The sequence below is a fragment of the Carcharhinus amblyrhynchos genome, chromosome 1 (genome assembly GCF_965287045.1).
Source record: "Carcharhinus amblyrhynchos chromosome 1, sCarAmb.v2.hapA, whole genome shotgun sequence".
Lineage (NCBI taxonomy): Eukaryota > Metazoa > Chordata > Chondrichthyes > Carcharhiniformes > Carcharhinidae > Carcharhinus > Carcharhinus amblyrhynchos.
The window spans coordinates 107,571,348-107,593,495 of NC_137324.1; the positions used below are offsets into that span (position 1 = coordinate 107,571,348).

The 22,148-nt window shown below is 40.8% G+C and overlaps 1 protein-coding gene across 9 annotated transcripts in view; it reads right to left on the reverse strand.

Annotated features, from left to right (window-relative positions):
• The window catches only part of sec31a (SEC31 homolog A, COPII coat complex component), a 106,773-nt gene that overhangs the window by 26,116 nt on the left and 58,509 nt on the right, over window positions 1-22,148 (reverse strand). For 8 of the 9 annotated variants that reach the window (XM_080190381.1, XM_080190391.1, XM_080190435.1 and 5 more), the window contains exons 14-20: window positions 21,027-21,101; window positions 20,136-20,241; window positions 17,383-17,561; window positions 17,179-17,305; window positions 16,118-16,263; window positions 13,005-13,178; window positions 11,095-11,268 (exon numbers count right to left, since the gene is read on the reverse strand). In XM_080190381.1, coding sequence (XP_080046507.1) covers window positions 11,095-11,268; window positions 13,005-13,178; window positions 16,118-16,263; window positions 17,179-17,305; window positions 17,383-17,561; window positions 20,136-20,241; window positions 21,027-21,101 — 981 coding nt within the window. The remainder of the gene's footprint in view (window positions 1-11,094; window positions 11,269-13,004; window positions 13,179-16,117; window positions 16,264-17,178; window positions 17,306-17,382; window positions 17,562-20,135; window positions 20,242-21,026; window positions 21,102-22,148) is intronic. The other variant, XM_080190417.1, reaches the window with a different exon arrangement.

A 22,148-nucleotide genomic window follows, 5' to 3' on the forward strand; every position in this document is an offset into this window, starting at 1 on the left:
AATTTGCCATTCACAGGACATGGGCCAAGCATTATCAGCCACCCCGAGGTGGAGATGATGATCCACCTTCTGATATAGGTATACCAACAGTGCTGTTAGAAAGGGAGTTTCAGAATTTTGGCCCAATGATGGTTAAGGAACAGCAATATATTTCCAAGTCAGGCTAAGGTGGAACTTGCAGGGGAACTTGCAAGTAGTGATGCTCCCATCCATCTGCTGCCCTTGTCCTTCTAAATGGTAACGGTCACAGGTTTGGAAAATGCTGTTGAAGGAGGTTTGGCGAATGGCTGCAATGCAACTGCAGGAACTGGGAGCTGACTACTGTAGTTTTTGTCCATCTAGGAACAAAATGTAGGGAGAATATGGCTGGGGTGATGCATTAAAAAAAATTCCCTTAAAAATAAACAGATGAAAATTACCATGGGTGGCAAATTCCGTCAAACTATAGCAAAAGAATGTAAACCCAACAATTAGAAATACTTATCATTTTGCCTAACCCATATTGATGATTCTTCCTCCATCTATAAGCTTAAACAATCTGTGTGCACTAACCCTATTCCCTGGACCTTAAAGCTCGATTGGATCATTTATTTGGCACGTTGGCTTTCACTCTCAACATAAGTGGTATAGAACTGGTGCTGACATAAACAGCACGTAAATCATGGCTCCTGTTGGCCAAGCAGGAATTGGAATTGACAATGGTCACAGAATGGTGCACACCCCTAAGCACTCCAATTGCATCAGCTACATTACTATTCCAGCTATGGGATTTGAAAGGAGAGAGATTTGAGCTGGGAGAACCTGGCAGACAAAATAAATGGAAACACAGAAAATGCAGGAAACACAAAGGTGAGACACGCTGCAGAATAACTTTAGGCGAATGTAATAATACTGAATGGTAGGGGTTAATCAGGATAGCAACAAAGATCCTGTAAGCTGAGCTGATAGATTCAATCCTCAAAAGAATCTGATAGCTTAATACTGCTATTTGCTTTTTATTTGATATTGAATATATTGAAGCAATAAAAATTGTAACTTTTCAACTTAAAGTCTCAAGTCTCAATATTTTGAAATAGCTAACCAATAACCAGTTAGAAAATTAAACAAACAAGATATGCCAAAAATGCCCAGCTAAGTAAATATTGATGTTGGATGGGTAAAAGGACTCTGAAGATCGTTCAACCGCAGGATTTGCGGATTTCAGAAAGGGAAGGAGGGGTGTGGTCACGGTGGTCCCTTTGTCAGAGGCAACTGGTACCCGAATGCAGGTCATGCACCGGGAAGGTGGGGTGGGTGCTGAAAGCTAAAATTCTGCCCTCACTTCCAGCACCCCCTGGCCTACCTGCAAACCCTCATCCCACACACTGACCTGAGTCAGGGATCTGAAAACAATCCCTGCAGAAGACTCTGGAGAACTATCAGCAGCAGCCCAGTTCCTGACGGCTCAGTCAGCAATGGAGAATTACTGGCCTCTGATTAGCCAGCTGCCCTTGGGGTCAAACCTCCTGCCCCAGGGTCCTAACTCCCAGGGAAGGCCCAACACTGGCCTGACAGGCACTTCATTTGATAGGGTCTCCCCTTTGGAAGCGATGTGGGTTTCCCACTAGGGCCATATCAGTTCACTAAATTCCACCCCGGTCGCTGTTGTAATTAAGGGAATGCAGTCAATTTGCGCATAGTAAACTCCCACAGTCAGCAATGAAATAATGACCAGATTATCTGTTTTTGTGGTTGATTGAGGGATTAATGTTGGCCAGAACACCCAGGATCACTCTACATCATCTCTTCTCCAAAACAGTGTAATGGGATCTTTCACCCCCAGCCATGAGGACAGACAGGGCCTTGGCTTTAGTATCTCAACCAAAAGACAGCGGGCAGAACTTTCGGATCCCGTCTGCTACCCCTGCACAAAATCAGCAGTTTTGCTAGTCAGTCAAATTTTCATGCCATCCCATGATGATTTCTGCAGCAGACAGGACAGGAAAATTTAGGCCAATATCTCCAACATTGCAGCACCACCTCAGTACTGCATTGCAGTGTGTCAGCCTTGATTTTTGTGCTCAGGTTCTGGAGTGAGACCTGAATCCACAGCCTTCTGAGTCAAGAGACGAGAATGCAACTAACTGAGTCATGAAGGCCTCAAAAACCAGGGCTGGCATGGTTCCTAGAAAAATGACACTGAATTTGTCCTATTTGTTTCATTGTTTCATAGTGAAATGTACTCCTCTATTAAGAAATGCCAGTGCTTAGCTGAATGCTTGTCACAAATTATATTGATATAAAAAAACGTATTCTGTGGACATATCTGATTCAACAAGCCTAAACTTAAATGATCTCATTGCCAGTTAATATCTGTGGAGTGAATAGACTGCCCTTAGGAATGATAAATAGACTACATTTGAGATCTTAGTATTATTGATGCAGGTTATTTACACACAATTCTTGTATTGGTAACATACCAGGGTGGGGAAAGAAACAAAGCAGTTGTGATAATATATCTTAACAAAATGTCTCAGTGCTTATTTGGAGTGTAGCAATAGTTGTTTAGTTCAGAGGGGAAATCAAAGGTCTAAGGCCACAGGAGAACAAATGTTGAGTCCTTTCAAACTACTATAGATCCCATTTTATAATAGCCACTTCCAGCTAATGTGGTTTGAAAGTTAAAGTAATAAATGCACAAATTCAGTTGGACAACACTCATACTTTAAAACACTCATACTAGATTTGAAAAATTAAACTATTTTATGTAAGACATTACAAGGTCAAGATTATGCAAACAATTTCAAACTGTTAATGTTTTCCTTTAAATCGTATGGCACTCTGTTTAATGAGGTCAAATAAGTTGCAATTGAAACTAGGCCATGAAGTAAACAGAACGTACATGCTGTTATGAACATAATCAGAGTGGGCAACACAACACTATAATAGGGCATAAACATTTCTAACCAGTCTTTACACATACTTAGACATCTAGTGTATAGCAACCTGCAAAAACAATTGCATCCAACTACCAATTACCCAGCAAATTCCCAATAAAACCATCAAAAATAAAGAAAACATCTATTTTAATATAGAAGTGTATAAGCTTCAGTGACTCCCTCATGGCGTCAACAATGACACTAAAAAGGCAACAAAAGAAAAATCAAGCATATCAAAAATGGGGAAACAGGTAATAACTGACAGCAATTTTTCCCTTCAAAGGACTCCCTCATCACTTGCAGCATCCCTCTATTAAGAGCTGTCACCCTCAGGAAACCATAAAGACACCACCATCAGCCATAAGGAAAAGTTCCCAAGCAAGAGGATTGCTGTGGACAAAAGACCAACAGTACAGCTATCATACAAAGACCACTCTGAATTGGTCCTGGTTCAGAACTCCGTTTCCTACCCTTAGCAATCGTCAGAGGCTAAACCAGACTGTCCGCAGCCTTGATGTCACGTTTGACTCTGGAATGAGCTTCTGACCTCATATTCTACCTCATTATTAAGACCAGCTATTTCCATCTTCATAACATCATATGATTCCACCTCTTCCACAGTGCATCTGCTGAAACCCCCATCCATTTCTGTGTTACCTCTAGACTTGACTGTTCCAGCCCACTCCTGGCTCACAGCCCACATTTTGCTCTCTCGTAACTTGACAGCATCCAAAAGTCTAATGCTGGTGGGCTTACTCACACCATGTCCCGCTGATGTTTCAGCCTGGTGCCCGCTGAACTGGATCAATTCTTGGTTAAACAAGTCCTTGATTTTAAAATTTTAATTAATGTTTAAATTGCTCCATGACCTTCCACACAATCCAATTTTGGCCTCATGAGAATCCCCAATTTTAATCAACGTATTATTTGTGGCCATATCTTCAGCCATCAAGTCCCAGAGTTCTAGAATTCCCTCCTTAAACTTTTGGCTCAATTTTCACCTTTATGAACCTGCTTAAAGTAATTATGTTTCAAAAATGCATACGAGGAGCAGGAGTAAGTCAATCAGCCCCCCAAGTCTGCACCACCAGTTGATGGCTGATCTGATTTTAACCTCAACTCCACATTCCTGCCCATCTCCAATAACCTTTCAGCCCCTTGCTTATCAATAATCTATCTACTTCTTTCATCAAGGTATTCAAAGATTCTCCTCCCACTGCCTTTGAGGAAGAGTTACAAACACCCACAACCCTATATTTTCCCTCATCTCCATCCTAAATGCACAACTCATTTTTTAAGTGACCCCTCATTCATGACGCTCCCAAAACATTGACTTCACAAGGGGGGAGTGGACAGGGGGCAAAGCCTGCACAACCAATTCATGGCGGGAAAGTAGCCCAAGGGATATAACAACAGGACCCGGGAGGCAAAGTCACTTTGGGCCCAGTAAAGTTGAGGTTTTGTCATTTTGGTGGGACTGGGATGAAGGCGGTGTCTGAGAGGATATGTGTGTGAGAGTGACTGTGTAACAAAGTGGGTGAGGGCATAGGAGTGAGTGGCCGGCGAAATGGAGAGTGGGACTGAGTGACTGAGTGAAAGGTGGGCGTGAGTCTGTCTTATGCCTAGTCTCAGTTTTCTCACTCAGTCACACATGTACTCACATACACTGAACCTCCAATTTTACAGTAATTTCCTTTACTTATTCTTTTTTAACTCAACAAATTATCGCTGCAACATTGATGTACGTTTGTTCAGCACTTATTTATTTGCCTGAAAACTCAACGTTTCCTTAAATTCAATTTACTGTCTTGCCAAATCTTTCCTGAAATTTTCTCAATGATGCTATCATAAATACCAAGGACTGAATTTTAATGAAAGGAAATGGGTGGATTAGGATCAGGAGTGGGGTTGAAGTGTCAGAAATATGTTTGGCAAACTAAAGCTTCTCATTTTTGGCTTTAACTGAAGACAGAAGGTGGGCAGATGACTAACCTATCCACTCCAGTTCCCACAAAACCTCTGGCCTGTTTCCTCCAATTTTACCTGGTAGATAAGAGAATTTTTCAATTCATCACATGCTACGCAGCAGGCCACCAACTATTTGGAGACCTGCAAAGGCAGCTTTAAAAAATGTGACAGAAAAATGTTGACACATGGGGCTCTATTTTACCATTGCGTTGTGCCCATTTTCAGGCATGAAAACATGGTAAAGTTGGGTGTGAGGCCATTAACGTGATCTGCACCCGCGTCTGTGCAGATGGCTACTACCGAAACCCAGGAATGGCAGTGATTCAATTCACATCCAAAACGGGGGCAATGACGATTTAAATGCATTTGCACATATTTAAATTGAATTAATGAACTGCCCGCCCAACTTTATCAGCATTTTCCCCTTTACCACCGCATTCGCCAATCGGGAACCACGCCGTAATGAACAATAAACGTCTGAATCGGGTGCTCCAGCTGCTGAAGAGGTGAATTCAGAGCTTCTTATGGCTCTCTGACTCAGATCAGTGATGGGGAGGGGAAGGGGAGTGATGCCAGATCGTTGTCTGGTGGGGGGGAAGAAGAAGAAGGCGGGTCAGATGTATCTCTGGTAGTGGGGGAAGACTGATCGTTGTCTGGTGATAAGGGAGAGGGAGGCGGGTCAGATGTTTCTCGGTAGGGGGGGCGGAGGAGGCAAGATGTATCCCAGGCGGGATTCTCCGGCCCGGGGGGGGGGGGGGGGGGGGGGGGGGGGGTGCGGAATCTGACCCTGGCACGCTTTCTCAGATTTTGTTCTAACTGCGCACGCGTAGTTCAGAGCACTGATCGTTTTGGCCGCACTAAGCCCCACCCACAGCACAAATAGGACCAGAGATGTTTTTTTCAGGCTGAGTGGTATGGGGGCGCCTGAAAGCAGATTTCTAAATTGAATCTGCATTACGCTCAGATTTAGCACTTAGAACGAAAATTGTAAAATCGGGCCCAGGATTTTTCCATTGTAATGGCAACATAAAAAGCATAACTAAAAAATTATGGCAGAGGAAATAGTGTTAATTTAGGCAGAAAGTAAATGTTATATGCAAGGATTTTCTTCATTTATATACATAAAGTAGAATTGTGTCTGCCTTGTCTGTTCAGTCATGTAGGGGTCTTCTAATTAGTTCAGCACAAGTCAATGCCTGGTCCTTTTGACATTCCAACATTTTCCATTGTGTATCTATAATATCTATAGTGTCATTTGTGATTGGCTGAGTCACTCAAATCCATGATATTCCCTTCATCCAACCTGCTAGCAGGCTAGAACAGCATTTTCAACACCTAATTTTAGTACTGTTGAAAGAAATCTCATTTTTATGTTATATTCCCAGTTCAAATAACATGCTCTATACACTGTTGCACTTTGCTGTCTCATTCTATGGTTCAACCACAAGCCAGAGAAGCGGTCATTTAGTCCACAATGCATATGATAGCTCTTTGAAAGAGCTCTCTAATTGATACCACTCCACCAGTCAGACCCCACAGACCTGTAATGTTTTCCCCTTCAAGGTTTTAGAAACATAGAGGTGAATTCCACACATTCATCACTCTCTGGGTGAAGAAATTTCTCCTCAGCTCAGCCCTAAAAGGTTTACCCCTTATCCTCAAATGATGACCCATGGTTCAGGACTCCCCTACTATTGGGAACATTCTCTCTGAAGCCACCCTGTCTAATACTGTTAGAATTTTATAAGTTGCTATGAGATTCCCTCTCATTCTTATAAATTCCAATTAATATGATCCTAACTGATTTGTTTCTCCTATGACAGACCTGCCATCCTAGGAATCAGTCTACTAACTCTTTGCTGCATTCCCTCCAAAGCAAGGACATCCTTCCTCAGTTAAGGACACCAAAAGTGCACACAATACTCCAGGCGTGGCCTCATTCCCTTTTGAAAGCTATTATTGAATCTATTTCCATCATCTTTGATGGCTATATTGAGGCATTTCCAAAGAGTTAATGTAAAAGGCCCCACATTAAATTTATGTATGTGCTGCTGGACTTGAGTTGTAAAATCCAAAGTTGATGGTGAATAGCTATTAAGGTCCCAAGCTATTTATCAGCATTGGATACATTCAGTACCAATCAGAGCCTGGATGGCAAAATAAACAGAAGACAAATGGTCATATCAAGCAGTTAGGGTAATGATAAAGAATAGAGACAGACCCCAGCAATGGTGAGAAGCACAACTGAAAACACTGCAACTAGCAACCGTGCAAAATGAGAGAAAAAGAATCACCCAACCCTCAAAATAGGAATTTATAGAGGTGAGGTTAGAGCACACAACCCAAATCCCACCCCCCAACAATATACACCTATAATTTCACAATTCTCTTTGATAGCCAGTCTATTCAATTAGAGTTGGTTTAATTAACATGCACCAATTCCTCTATCACTTCAGTGAATAATACATTTTTGTAAGTGTGGAACTGCTAATGAACAAAGAACAACAAATCACCCTCAGAAACTATTAGATATCAGCTTTGGAAGGAGGACTTTGAGGAAAATGAGACAGTTTGGCACTCCAAGTGAAGGGAGTTGTATGGTGGGAATGCACATTGCAATTTTTGTATCTGGAGGTCAGTCCAATTTCAGGTCCACATTGATTTCCACCCATCTAAATCAATGAGTAGAAAAGATGAGCAGAAACAGGTTTCACAGCTGTCTGTGTCTGACACCTACTACACTTTCCCATCATCATTTCTCAGCTCGGGAACACAAATTATTTTCTTTGGAGAAATGAAAATCTTTGCATGAAACAAAAATGGAAAATGTTTGAAATGGTACACTGTAGGGCAGGCAGTTAACTAAAATCACCACTGAATGCATCCTTTCTAGGTGTATCACAGCCTCATATGGCTCCTGCTCTGACCAAGACCACAAGAAACTGCAAAGGGTTGTGAACGTAGCCCAGTCCATCATGCAAACCACCCTCTCATCCACTGACTCTGTCTACACTTCCCGCTGCCTTGAAAAAGCAGCCAGCATAATCAAGTACCCCACGCACTTCAGATATATTCTCTTCCGCCTTCTTCCATCGGGAAAATAACACATATGTCTGAAAACACATACCAACTGACTCAAAAAACAGCTTCTTCCCTGCTGCCACCAAACTTTTGAAGGGGTCTACCTTGTATTAAGTCGATCTTTCTCTACACCCTATCTGTAACTGCAACACTACATTCTGCACTCTATCCTCTTCATCTCCCCTATGCACTCTATGAATGGTGTGCTTTGTCTATATAGCATGCAAGAAACAATATTTTTCACTGTATACTAATGCATGTCACAATAATAAATCAAATCAAAAAGAACGGACAGGTTAATGTTCTAATTGGGCTCCTTCACCCAAAACATTCTGCAATCTTACTTAACTTTTTCATATTGACTAGCTCTGTATTGCAAGCATTGCTTTTCTGATTCCTTTATGGTTACTGAAGGGAATCAGATTCAGCAACCTCGGGTAGCACTCAACTGCCAGCTTCTGCAGACTTCCTTCCAGAAAACCGTACACTGCAATCTCATTTCATTCTGAGTCTATTCATCATTTGCTGCCAAAACTCACATTTTATGAGTTTTCACTGCAGCGGACAACATGCAAAAAATTAAAGAAATGGCAAATCCAGGTCGAATAAAATGGTAATATTCACCTTCTTCTTAATACCATCTGCCACTTAACACATTAAACTTTTACAATACAACAGCACATTTTTCCCCATCTAATTAAGAACCCTTCATAATCTTGTACAGCTCCATAGATTTTCTATTATACTTATTATAATATTTCACTAGATTATTTTGTCTGCCCTGCGACTGATGGTCAATGTTGGCTCCCTATACCCTAATACCTTACGTTATTAAGTTATTAATACACATCCTCATGTTTAAATCCTTTAATAGTTTTAGGTCGTGCTATCTCCCAGTACAGAGACTTGAGCATAAGATTCAGGCTGACACTTCAGTGCAGTGCTGAAGGAGTAGCGCAGTCTTTTGGATGAGATGTTAAATTGTGGTCCCATTTGCCCTCTTGGGTGGATGTAAAAAGTTCCCTCGTTCTATTTCAAAGAACAGCAAGGCAGTTCTGGCCAACATCTACCCTTCAGCCAACGTATTCAATGGATGCATAAAATGCTGGAAAATTACAGAGGGTCTGACAGCATTTGTGGAGACAGAATAGAGCTAACGTTTTGAGTCTGAATGAGGATCATCCAGACTCAAAATATTAACTCTATTCCCTTTCCACAGATACTGTCAGATCTGCTGAGAGTTTCCACATTTTCTGCTTTTGGTTCAGATTCCAGCATCCACAGTATTTTGCTTTTACCTTAAATAGATGATCTGGTCATTACCACATTGTTATTTGTAAGTTGGTTGCTGAGCTTCCTATAATTACAACAGTGACAATATTTCAAAATTGACTGTAAAGCAAATTAGGTTACCTTAAAGTCACTTCATAAATGAAAGCTTTTTCTTATTTCTAATCTGTCAATACCTTGAGATATTTTCTGTATTATATGTACCAGAGAATGCAAGTTGCGGTTGAACTGTGTTAGTAAAATTCTAAAACACACTCTCCATGTTCTTGGCATCATTTTCCAAGAAGGACGTCTAAAAGCGGCTGCAGTATTCAAATTGCAACTGCATGGATGATTCACAAAGGCCTAAGATTACCTCTGTATTGTATAAAATCCAGCATCCCAAATGCATTTCTTAAAATAAAATGATAACTCATGCTCCAATCTTTAATTATTTGTATATCTAACTCTTAATTCTTTCCACTTTTAAAATTTTACTGTTTACTCTTATTCTTCAATCCAATGTATCAACTTACTTTTCTCCATATTAAATTTCCTTTGTCTGTCCAATTTATTAACGTGTCAATATGCGCAATCTTCCACTTGGAGCTGGCAGTTAGCAGTGTCGATAATAACCAACACCACCATCTCCATATCAATTTACTAACTGCGGCATAATTTGATTGAGGCTTAGTGGCACCTTACAAAAATGCATATACATAGCAATTATTGCATTTGCATTATCAGTACAATTTCACATAACCACAGAATCCCTACAGTGCAAAAGGAGGCCGTTTGGCCCATCAAGTCTGCACCGACTCTCTGAGTATCTTACCCAGGCACACTACCTTGTCCTATCCCCATAATTCCATACATTTACCATAGCTAATCCACCTAACCCTAACATCTTGGCACACTAACAGGCAATTTAGCATTGCCGATTCACCTAACCTGCACATCTCTGGACTGTGGGAAGAAATTGGAGCACCCAGCAGAAACGCACGTAGATATGGGGAGAATGTGTGTTAACTCCACACAGACAGTCACCCAAGGCTGGAATTGAACATGGGTCCCTGGCGCTGAGTCAGCAATGCTAACCATTGTGACACCCTTGTTTATTCAAGAACTACCAAATCTGTTAAAAAACATGCTTTTTACAACCTTGTACTGTCTTTCATTAATTCATGTCTTTCCAAGCAAATATGAGTTTTACTATAAATTAAGACCCTCAGAAGCTGACTGCTCTTTGGTTACTTGGTTTATCTTTTTCAGTTTTTTGGAACAAAAGGTGTTACGTGAACAACCATCTAGCCTTCTGGTACCAATTGTAAATCCAATAATGTTTGAAAGATTACAACTGAAGTCTCTCTGTTCCTTCTGCATTCTAGGACACATGCCAGAAGTTACAGAAGTGACTTTCCACTTTGGAGTCACACCAGTTTTTCTTTTAAGTTCTATTTCACTATCTATAGCCATTGTAATTAAATGCATCCTTCTATCGTTATTACCATACCTTCTATGAAAACTGTGAAAATCAAGTCTATCTTCTTAAAGACTGGAACAGTGGATACAACGGCATAAACAAAAGACAAGACCTAACTTACATCAGAAGTTGTTACAAGCCTAGGTTATGTCATCATGCAGTTAAATACTGGGCAGTACAAGCACATCGCTTGGTCTATACTGCTAATGAGTTTATTGAATCAACTACCTGATCAGTATAGGAACTAAATTTAGTAAACTGAAATCTTACCTGAAAGCCAAGGCGTTATGAATTTACATTTCAAAAATATAATGCACAATATGAAAAATATATGCATGCCTAATCTTAGCTTAAAGTATGTAGAAGCAGCCTCACCTGTGCATAGTATTGCTGTGTAGGTGCTTGTTGCTGCAGCTGCTCTGGAGCATGTGAATGGCTGGCATTGACTCTACTTTTTGGAACTTGCTGTGGGAATGGAGCCAATTCCTGCCCACTTGCCTGTTCACCCTGGGCACGGAACAGTCTGTCTCGCAAATGCAGGATCGTCAACTGGTTGAAAGATGAAGGAATTAATTAAAATGAGGTGGGGGAGAGGATAGATTTACGAGTTTCCTCAAAGCTAGAGTGTTTCATTTTAAGGGGAGCTGTCATCAAAGCAACTGGCTTCACTTTACTTCCTTTGTGGAAGCTGATGTGATTATGTCACAGTGACAAACTCATCACGTTTTCCAATAATTTGTGTTTTTTAAAGTTGTGAAACTAAGCATGTTTATTCTGCATCATCAAGAATATTTTTCTCTGGTCATTTAATTTTGGTAAATGCAAGTAACATTGAATCTGACCTTTTGCTCACTATTACTGCAACTCTCTCAACAGCTTCCACCTTACTACAGTGGGCAAGAGGAAATAAGCACAAAAAACGCTTATTAATGGCATAAGCTGTGAAACATTGCACGAGGGAGTGGGAAAGCAAAATGAAAAGTGAGAACTGAAGTCAAAATCAGAGCAACAGTCATGTAGGAGGGGGTTCCAAATTGGGGCAGCACAGTGGCTGGCACTGATGCCTCACAGCGCCAGAGACCCGGGTTCAATTCCAGCCTTGGGTCACGGTCTGTGTGGAGTTTACACATTTGCCCTGTGTCTTCGTGGGTTTCGTCCGGGTGCTCTGGATTCCTCCCGCAATCCAAAGTTGCGCAGGTTAGGTTGATTGGCAATGATAAATTGTCCCTTAGTGGCAGGGAAATTAGTAGGGTAAATATGTGGGTTGCAGGGATAGGGCCTGGGTGGGATTGTTGTTGGTGCAAATTCAAAGGGTTAAATGATCTCCTTCCGCGCCGTAAGATTTCTATGATTCTAATAGATTGTGGTGATGTAATTTATATTAGATGAAATGTGATAAATTTTAATGCTATTTTATTGTTTACTTATTATATATTGGAGACCATTTTAATGCAAATTATAACTTCTAGTCCCACTTAATGTCACTTTTGGTAACCTTTAAGATCTACAGCTTTTATGGGGTCTGTATTTTAATAAATTTCAAGTCATTTCATACGATCAGAGTCAGTTCACAGTATTGAGCTACATGAAAGGTGTTAGCTGCAAGATAAAATAAACAAACAATGCACTAAAAATAATTAGGATAGATCAATTATTTCAGTTTTGGATTAATTTGAATTTTTCTACATGTAGAATTTTGAGAAGAAAATGGGACTTTGTTCTCCTTGATCAGCATATTCTTGTATTTTTGAGTAGTCCACATCAATATTACAGAAATTGTACCATTTATACATTCCATATGAGCCTCATTAACATCTCAGTAATTAGAACATTATTGCAGATGCATCACCATAGTAAGGTTTTCGTTGCCTGCTTGTAGTCTTGTTACAGCACAAAATTACCCGAAGGAAAACTCACTCAGCCATCATTTTGATTGGCAATTGATAAAAATCAACAACACTAATTAACTATATTTTACGAGAAAGGGAAAGAATTGCCTGTGATATTCACACTGAAGACAATTGTAAAAAAAACTACCCAAAACTTTATTTGCTTTAATATTTATAAAGCTGACAAAAATCTAGAAAACAACATGTCACATGTGGCAATTCTGTGTCTCCACAACCTGAATTGTAAGGGGTATTGTAAAAATATGAATCTTATCCTTGATTAAAAGCTGTCACTGATGTGACCCATGAAGACATCTATGCGCTCAAACTGCTTGTTTCTTCTAACATCAAGGATGATGTGGCTAGAAAGTTGAGACAAATCTAAAACACTGTTACCTGATTGGTATCAGTAGGAAGATAAGACAAAGCAGCAGCCAAACTTCCTTGGGCAGCTAACAGACCAGCATATTGACTCATCTTCTCTGCTAGAATAGCACCCACTCCATTATTGGTTGTCCCTTGGCTAAGTTCAATGGCCTTACGGAGAACCACTACTTTCTCGATCAGATCCTGAAAACAGAGGACACACAAATATAGAAGAAAATATTATCAATCTTATTGCTAGAGAAGTTTTCTCTTGAAATTAGGTCGCAACTGGAGTTAGCCACAGCAAAGCCTTGCAAACTTGGTGGTGGGAGTTACCAAGGGCAAAAAAAAGACTTGAATCATTTTAGATTTATACAGGGTCACTGGGTCCCAGTGCACAGGGTCATTCCACAATTCATGCAGCCAATGGCACAAGGTAATCATACTATAGTGATTTAAGGCTGACAGATAGGAAAACCTGGGGGAAGCTTCCCCATCAAGTGGGGAGTGGTACTAACCAGCTGCATGCAGGGGTTTTTGACCACATTTCAATGGTATGGCTACTGTGAAGCTGGGACGCTGCCCAGACAAACTGTTCAGCAGTTACTCAATAACTGTGGAAGCTGCAAATCTAAAGAGCTTAGTTCAGGTTTGCAAATGGAGTCGTGATGAAAGGGTTCTGCAAGATACTTTGAACATGCTACAGCTCCCTCTATGTAAGCAGCACAGAGCTGCACACTAAACTATTCGTAAGTTGGTGCAGGAATAAGGGGATCCTTCAATGACAACAACTTATATTTATACTGCGCCTTTAATGTAATTAAACATCCCAAGGCATCTTACAGGAGCATTATCAAACAACCCCAGCAAGGAGATATTAGAACAAATGATGACAGAGTTAGAAAGAAAGGTATTGAAAGCTTGGCTGATAAAATGGATTTTCAGCAAGTTTTTTAATAAGGTAGAAAGAAAAACGGAGAGGTTAAGAGATGGCGAACCAGACAGCAAAGCTAGATTTAAACTTTGCCACCAGTGGAACAAAAGGTAGATAGAGGGGGAAGGATGAAGAGGTGTTGGTGGATTTTTGCAAAAGCAATATCAAGAGATTATATAAGTGGAGTGAGACAAGGCCAAGTCAGCATTTCAAGGAGAGGGTTGGAGGAGGAGGAGGAGGAGAAGAAAGGAAGGCTGACAAAGATGAGGTTGGAGAATCAGATTTCTAAAGGCATGAATAGTCTGGAGGTGGAAGAAAGCCGTCTGATGATGCATAGGGGCTTGAAGCTCAGCTTGAGACTGAACAGGAAATTAATATTTCAAACTATCTGGTTTAGACATCTGCAATAGCCAGAGGTCACGGCTAATAGAATATGCAATTTATATTCATATCAACTCTTCCCTTCACAGCAGCAACCATCTGATCAAAATACATCTCACTGTTGTGCCAGTTACACCTTGTGTTTCTGCCTTTTTTTTCTACCATTGCTGTACTATTACCAGTTTTCAATACAACTGGATTATTGTTATTCAATGAAGCTGAATCTTGTTTCACAACTTCATACACTGAACCTATAACACAGGCACCCAATTAACACAGTGTCTGTGGGGGAATAGGAAATACTCAAACTGATACCTTCTTGATATTCAAACCCAATTCCTGGGCCCATTACATAGTCTAGGTTGACATTCAGCCCAACTCACTTCTGACAAAGAGCCAAATGCCCTTGAAACATTGACTCTGCTTTCTCTGCTTGCAGATGCTGCCAGACCCACAGAGATTTTCCAGCATCCTCTGTTCTCATATCAAAGCGTTCAAGATGTTATTGCATTGTTCAAAACTGGAATTACCTCAGTATTGTGATACTCATTACCGTATCACAGATCACAGGTGTAGGTTGAGAGGCAGTAGATTTAAAACGGAGATGAGGAGGAACTACTATTTGCAGAGGGTGAATTTGTGGAACTCACTGTCCACAGCGCAGTGGAGTCTGAATTGTTGACTGGTTTCAAGAGGGAGAGAGACATACTTCTAATAAAAAAGGGAAAGAAGGATATGGGAAATAGGTGGGGAGTTGGATTTGAGACCAGAGAGGGATCAGCCATGATCTGATTGAATGGCAGAGCACACTCAAAGGGCTGAACTTGCCTACTTCTGCTCCTATTTGCTATGTTCCTACCAATCATTCAACACCATCAAAACCAACTAATTGGCCATTCACTGCAATGCTGTTAGTGGACCTCGTTGTGTACAAAATTGCAGCTATGTTTGTTCACAAAACAGGAACAAACACAATTTTATTGACTGCATATGAAGAAATTGGGGTTGTTATAATTAGACAGTCTACTAACACAGGTTCTGCCCTTTAGCAAGATAGAAGTCACTTACAGTGCCATGGATTGGATGGACACGTCACCACATTCTCAACTCTAAATGTACAGCTAGGGTAAAGCATTGAAAAGCCAGGCAACGCTTATAGGTCTGGTGGAAATACTTGAAGGTGTTGACAAGTGGGGCCTGAATGTCTCAAGTGGTTACAGCTTTCCAGCCAATTTAATATAATTGAAATAAAACAGAAAATGCAGGAAAAACTCAACAGTCTGACTGTATCTGTGGAGAATAGAGCCAACACTGAGTCAGAATCATCCTGACTTGAAGCATTGGCTCTGTACTTTCTCCACAGATGTTGTCAGACTGCTGACCTTTTCCAGCATTTTCTGTTGTTGGTTCAGATTCAAGCATCTGCAGTATTTTGCCTTTATCTTAATATAGATGAAAATGTTTTCCAATCTATCTCAAGAGTAGACACCTAGGATAAAGAAAACATGTTACCAGCAAAGTCAGAGTTGGGAGACAGAAGGATTTCATGCCTTTTAAATAAATAATCTTCTAGTGTCAATTGACAGTGGTAGCAAACCAGCTTGGAAGGCTGTTACTGAATCTGGTAATTTCAAATGAGATAGGGGCTGAAATCTATAAAGTGCTGGTAGTAATCATTAAGGGGGTGGAGCGGGTGCGTGGCTTGGATAAAATCAGAAGAGGTTTGATAGGATTGTAAACAAGCCACAAGAATTCTTTCAAATATCACCATTGTTTGTTATTCCAAAAAGCACAATTGCGTTGCATCAAAGATCTCACTGACACTAACCTGAAGAGCAAGAGGTGAGTTTCCATTCTGAGCTCTATCCCAACAGGATACTAGTTTTTCCACATTACCAGCACAGATATAGCACAGGCAGGCTTGGGCTTGAAGGCTGTTGTCCCCCTCGTTCTCTAATCGGGTGCCCAAAAAATCTAGGATGGAAACAAGCAAAAGCACACCATTTTAAAAAATCTTTTTACTCATGCAATTTACTTCCCAGTCCATTTCTCTATTGTTGTGAGAATGGAGATGTGTTACATTGCCAATTGGTACAAATCACGCACATGTCACATCCTGGTCCAGATTCCCTCCTGCCGGATCCCCAATTGGTACAGTTCAGATGTGAAAGTGGGGATTTGAACCTGTTTTTTTTTCTCACTCCATGGCACTGAACTTTTGAATTCCAACTCAGTACAATTAATATCGCAGCGGGAGCCTGTAAAATGTTACAGCAGTAGAAAATTTGGAATGATATATTTTAGGGCAAGTTGTTCTGTCTCCGTCCCTTACCTCAGATATGCTGTTCCTGTCCAGCTGTAGAATCCCTGTAATTTTCTGAACCTAATCACTTGTACCCATCCATTAGCATGATCAAGGGTTAATAGAAAGGGCAGAGAAACGAGGCACAGTTGCACACCTCTTGGACCTTGGACAAAATAACTTATATGTAGAGAAAAATTTAATGGCTATTTTATTCTTTATTAAAATAAAGGACACATAAATTAAACTCCATTAATTGCAATCTCTTTCCATTTATTACACCAATGGTATCGGATCCCCTTCAGGTACATCAGTACTGCAGAAATATTTCTAATACAAGAATGGCATTTCTGTTTAATGCGTTCAATCAGTTTTGTGGTACCAACATACTGTGACTCTGGTCACTTTTACTTCATTTTTGGGGTTATGTCCACTAATATTTTGATGGAAAGGTCATGCCTCGCTAACAAAAACAGCCTGCCACAAACAATCAACAAACTTTAATGATGAATTTCGCATTTGCAACAAAGCAATCAGAGGTAGGACGGCAAATATTTCAGAATGCATGATAAAGCAACATTACTCACCACAAAGTGCAGCAAATTCATCAGGCCTGGCATATGTCAACAAGGCAGCCAAAGCTTCCTTCCAGTTCTGAAGATTGCATGACTGTAAAATCTCTTTCCAATCTCGGGTAACCACAGCATCTATCAACTAAACATTTTAATCAAAACGTCAGGACAAAGTAGACAAGTATTCAGATTCAAAACATGGTCAGAATGGGACCTTACCCTGGTAATCTTGCTCTTTGTTTTGGCAAAGTACTTTTTTTGTGTTTTAGCCAGAAGTTCCTGTCCTCCAGCTATTGCTAATATGATAGCATCTGCCATTCGATTATCGAACAAGCAAAGGTCGACAGCTCCTTCGAAGTTGCCAGTCAGCAAAGCTTGAGTAATCAGGCCATCGACGTCTGTGGTACGGAAAGGAATTTGTAAAAATGTTTCATCTTGGCAAAATATCTTAATGTAATAAATTCTGCAATGCAGCACTGAGAGATTTCTGTATTATCAGAATTGCCGTCTTTCAGAGGAGACATTAAACCATCTTCTCAAGTGGATGTAAAACAGTTCTGCTGCTGCCCTGCCTGATATCCCTTCCTCCATCTTTACCATTCAAAATGGACTAACTGGCAATTCATTGATCCACAGTTTGAGACACCATCTGCACAAACCTGTAGTTCTAATTACTTACGCTGAGGTAACAACACCTTACAAAACAAGCGATGCATCATAAAGCTCCTGAAACATCATGAGGACATGAAAACAGGACATTAAATTCAAATTCATTCTTTTCCTTTGCCTGACCCAAGACTAGCACACAATTCCAATTATGCGCTCGCTTCAGGGCTTGAAGCTAAAGTAGACATGTGATTTTCTTTCTTTATTCATTCTTGGGACACAGGCGTCACTGGCTGGCCAGCATTTATTGCCCATCCCTATCTGCCCTCAAGAAGGTGATGGTGAGCTGCCTTCTTGAGTTACTGCAGTCTACATACTGTGGATTGACCCACAAAGCCATTAGGAGAGGGAATTCCAGGATTTTGACCCAGCGACCATGAAGGAAGAGTGATATATTTCAAGGTCTGGATGGAGAGTGGCTTGGACAGGAACTTGCAGAAGGTGTTCCTACATATCTGCTGCCTCTGTTCTTCTAGATGGAAGCGGTCATGGGTTTGGAAGGTGCTGTCCAGGAATCTTTAGTGAATTTCTGCAGTGCATCTTGTAGATAGTACACTGCTACTGAGCATTGGTGGTGGAGGGAGTGGATGTTTGTAGATGTGGTGCCAATCAAATGAGCTGCTTTGTCCTGAATGGCGTCAAGCTTCTTGAGTGTTGTTGGAGTTGCATCATGCAGGCAAGTAGAGAGTATTCCATCACACTCCTGACTTCTGCCTTGGTGGATAGGCTTTAGGGAATCAGGAGGTGAATTGCTCGCCGCAGTATTCCTAGCCTCTGACCTGCTCTTGTAGCCAATGTGATGAATCCAGTTGGGTTTCTGGTCAATGGTAACCCCAAGGATGTTGACAATGGGGGATTCGGTGATAGATGGCCTGTTCGTTGCTTTTCAGCACAACAGAAGTGTTGAGAGGAGCAGTATGTTACCAGTAAGTACCCCACCTCTGATACTGTTTGTGGAAACAAGGACTTGAGTAACTTGGGTTTTCCCCCTAGCTTCCAATACTCCCTCTGATTTCACATTTCTCTTGGCTGCTGAAATCTCAGATACATTCTTCCATCAGCCACCTCACAAAACAGTGGTGTTGAAGCTGTGGAGATGCTGCTGTCAGCAGTTAAACTCTGGCTTTGTACACAGCACATCTTCCCTCATCAGGACAGCAGCAGAAGCCACCATTTGTAAAGGCTGAAAGGTGCATTTGTACAGGTGAGGGCAAATGGACGAATTCAGATAGCAGCTGCCAGACATACTTATTCGCATTTTTTATTTTGTGGTTGCAAAAGGGTCGGTCAGATTGATTGACACTTAAAAACTGATGAAAGGTTCAATGAATTTCCACGCATAGATGTCTGGGTTTAGAAGTTATATTGTTTTGGAGAATGCCAAGGAATTGGGGCTGTGGGGGCAGAGGAGTTAGAAAATTTAGATCTGAGGCAGGAGCAAGTTTCACAGCTTTATTTTAAATATTTTGTTACATGGGAAAGATGCAACCACAAACGCTGCTCTCATTTGCTCAGTTATAGGTTGGGATTTTCCAGCTGTTCATGCCAGTGGGACTTCTAGTCCCACAGAAGGGTCCACCAACCCCAACGCCACATTGAGGTCAGAAAATCTCCCCCCATAGAGTGCACACCCTTATCTTAAATTGTTGACAACTATTTTATATTTTCCCTGCAGAACATGTTGCTTACTTGTTCTGCTTTGCAGTCTGAATAGTGTCTGCAAACCCTGCCACTGTAAATAACATTCTGAAAATATTTTGTGGAACAGGTATCAACTATACACTCTAGCAAGGACTAACTGAGACATGGTGAGTCAAATGAATTTCCTCTGTGTTATAAACTTCTATGATTTGATTTGACACCTCGCAGTCTTTAAGTAAATGCAATCAGTTTTGGGAAAGAATTTGTTTTAGGTTGATTAACTTTAGCAAAGGGTCACGTGAACAAAAGGATGATTTTAGTTTTGTACTTCTGCTGACTCCTTCAAGAAGTTTGCTGGCAGAAACTACAGCGCCAGAGACCTGGGTTCAATTCTGGCCTTGGGGGACTGTCAGTGTGGAGTCTGCACATTCTCCGAGTCTGCATGGGTTTCTACAGGGTGCACCGGTTTCCTCCCACAGTCCAAAGATGTGCAGGTTAGGTGGATTGGCCATGCTAAATTATCACTTGGTGTCAGGGGGATTAGCATGTGGGGTAAATATGTGGGGTTACAGGGATAGAGTGGGATTGTTGTCAGTGCAGGCTCAATGGGATTATTCTGCACTATGGGATTCTAGAATTTTATGATGAAATCACAAATTACTGACCTCCACTGACAGAAATGTTGAATTTGGTTTCATCCTTAACTTGCTTCTCGGGTGTGGATTCACTGAGGTCCAAATCTCCTTCATCTTCTTCATGCTCACTTTCTGCCTACACGACAGAAAAAAAGATAATGATATTCCATGTACAAAACACTTGCAAACATAGGCACCACAATCATCTGTTTGTATTTTAAGATACAAGTCTATCTTGTTCAGTGTGCTAAGTGTTGTATTACTTTGAAGAATATAGTCACAAACAAATGTAACATGTGAATAAATTCTGTGACTGTCAGCAACATTTTCAGGTACCGTAGAATCACAAGAAAGATTTTGAGGCACAGTCTAAATACAGATTTATATAGTATATAATCCTAGAAAGGGTTATGTTTTTCCCTCAAAGTTCAGCCAGTTTATCCAGCAGCTGAGTACTAGGCCAGTAAAGTTGCAGGAATGATTCATGGCATGTGTTCCTTTAACTGATCCAACCACAGAGCAGTAGATGCATTACAACTGGCATCAGTACCGCTCTGTGTTATAGGTGGGATATCAACTGCAGCTCCCATTCCTGATAACTGTCCATCATCCATTCCTGGAAAAGTGTGCAACGACACCAGGAGAGGATGGATCAGCAATCAGCTGCCAATATTCACAGAGACTTTTTACATATGGTAAGGTAGGATGATTATACCCCAGCAAGGAGATTGCACCCTCAGACAAGCAAAGAAAATCCATTCATATAAAAAATTATGTATGATTTTTAAGCAATTCAACACTGGTCATTTACAAACTAAGAAATCTGAAACATGAAAAACACTGGTTTTGAAGTGTGTAGACATATTAGCAGCACAAAGTGTTGCCTGCACGCACACATATAAAATAGGATTGATCTAATACCTCCCCCAGCAACTGATCTTCTATAGCAGGGCTGTCTTCAGCACTTTCTGCTGCATGCATAAAGTCATCAGGAGCCTTAAAGTGGAAGGGTTAAATGACAACACCATAAGGAACATTAGAAAGCACAAGCAAAGACAAAAGACAGCAACGTCAAGTAGGACAATGGGGTAAGCAGATTATTCCACAAGTGATTTGAATCAAAGGTCCACATGCAAGGTCAGCAAAATACTATGCTCTTTACAAACTCTTTCTGGATCAGTGGGTAATTGTGGCAAGATACATTCCATTCACCATCACCAATACTTTCAAAGATTTTAAAGAAAAATAAAAGTGATACTCAGTGAATTAGCAGATCAGGATAAGCCAATGGGATCATGTCAGCTTTAGAATTATAGAAACCCTACAGTGCAGAAAGGGGTCATTTGGCCCATTGAGTTGCACCGACCCACAATCCCACCCAGGCCCTACCCCCCACCCCCCCCCCATCCCTACATATTTACCCGCTAATCCCTCTAACATACCCATCCTGGGGCACTAAGGGGCAATTTTAGCATGGCCAATCAACCTAACCCACACATCTTTGGACTGTGGGAGGAAACCGGAGCATCTGGAGGAAACCCATGCAGACACGAGGAGAATGTGCAAACTCCACACAGGCAGCGACCCAAGCCGGGAATTGAACCCAAGTCCCTGGAGCTCTGAAGCAGCAGTGCTAAACACTGTGCTACACAAAATTGGTTTTAGTCTTAACCTTATTCCAGGAGGGACGCTAGTGAGAATGGAAGAAGCTTTATTCAGCAAGTCACATGTATTACCCATCCTCAGATTATCTGGTGTTGATATCACGTTTGAAAATATTGCATTCTTCAATAATAACACCTTGAGTATCAAACAAAGTTATCCAAAAAAGATACAAGGTTTATTTAAAAACAAAAGAACTGCAATTTTGAATTATATCAGGTAGGTAAAATGGACTCCAGGCTAATAGCATTTTTGGGTGCAAGTAATCTAAATCATAAGGACCCCTTTCATAATGTGAAATATCATAAAATATTATGTTAGCATCCTTGTATTTTTCTCCATTCATTTTGTATTTTTAAAATTTTAGTTAGTCAGTGATGA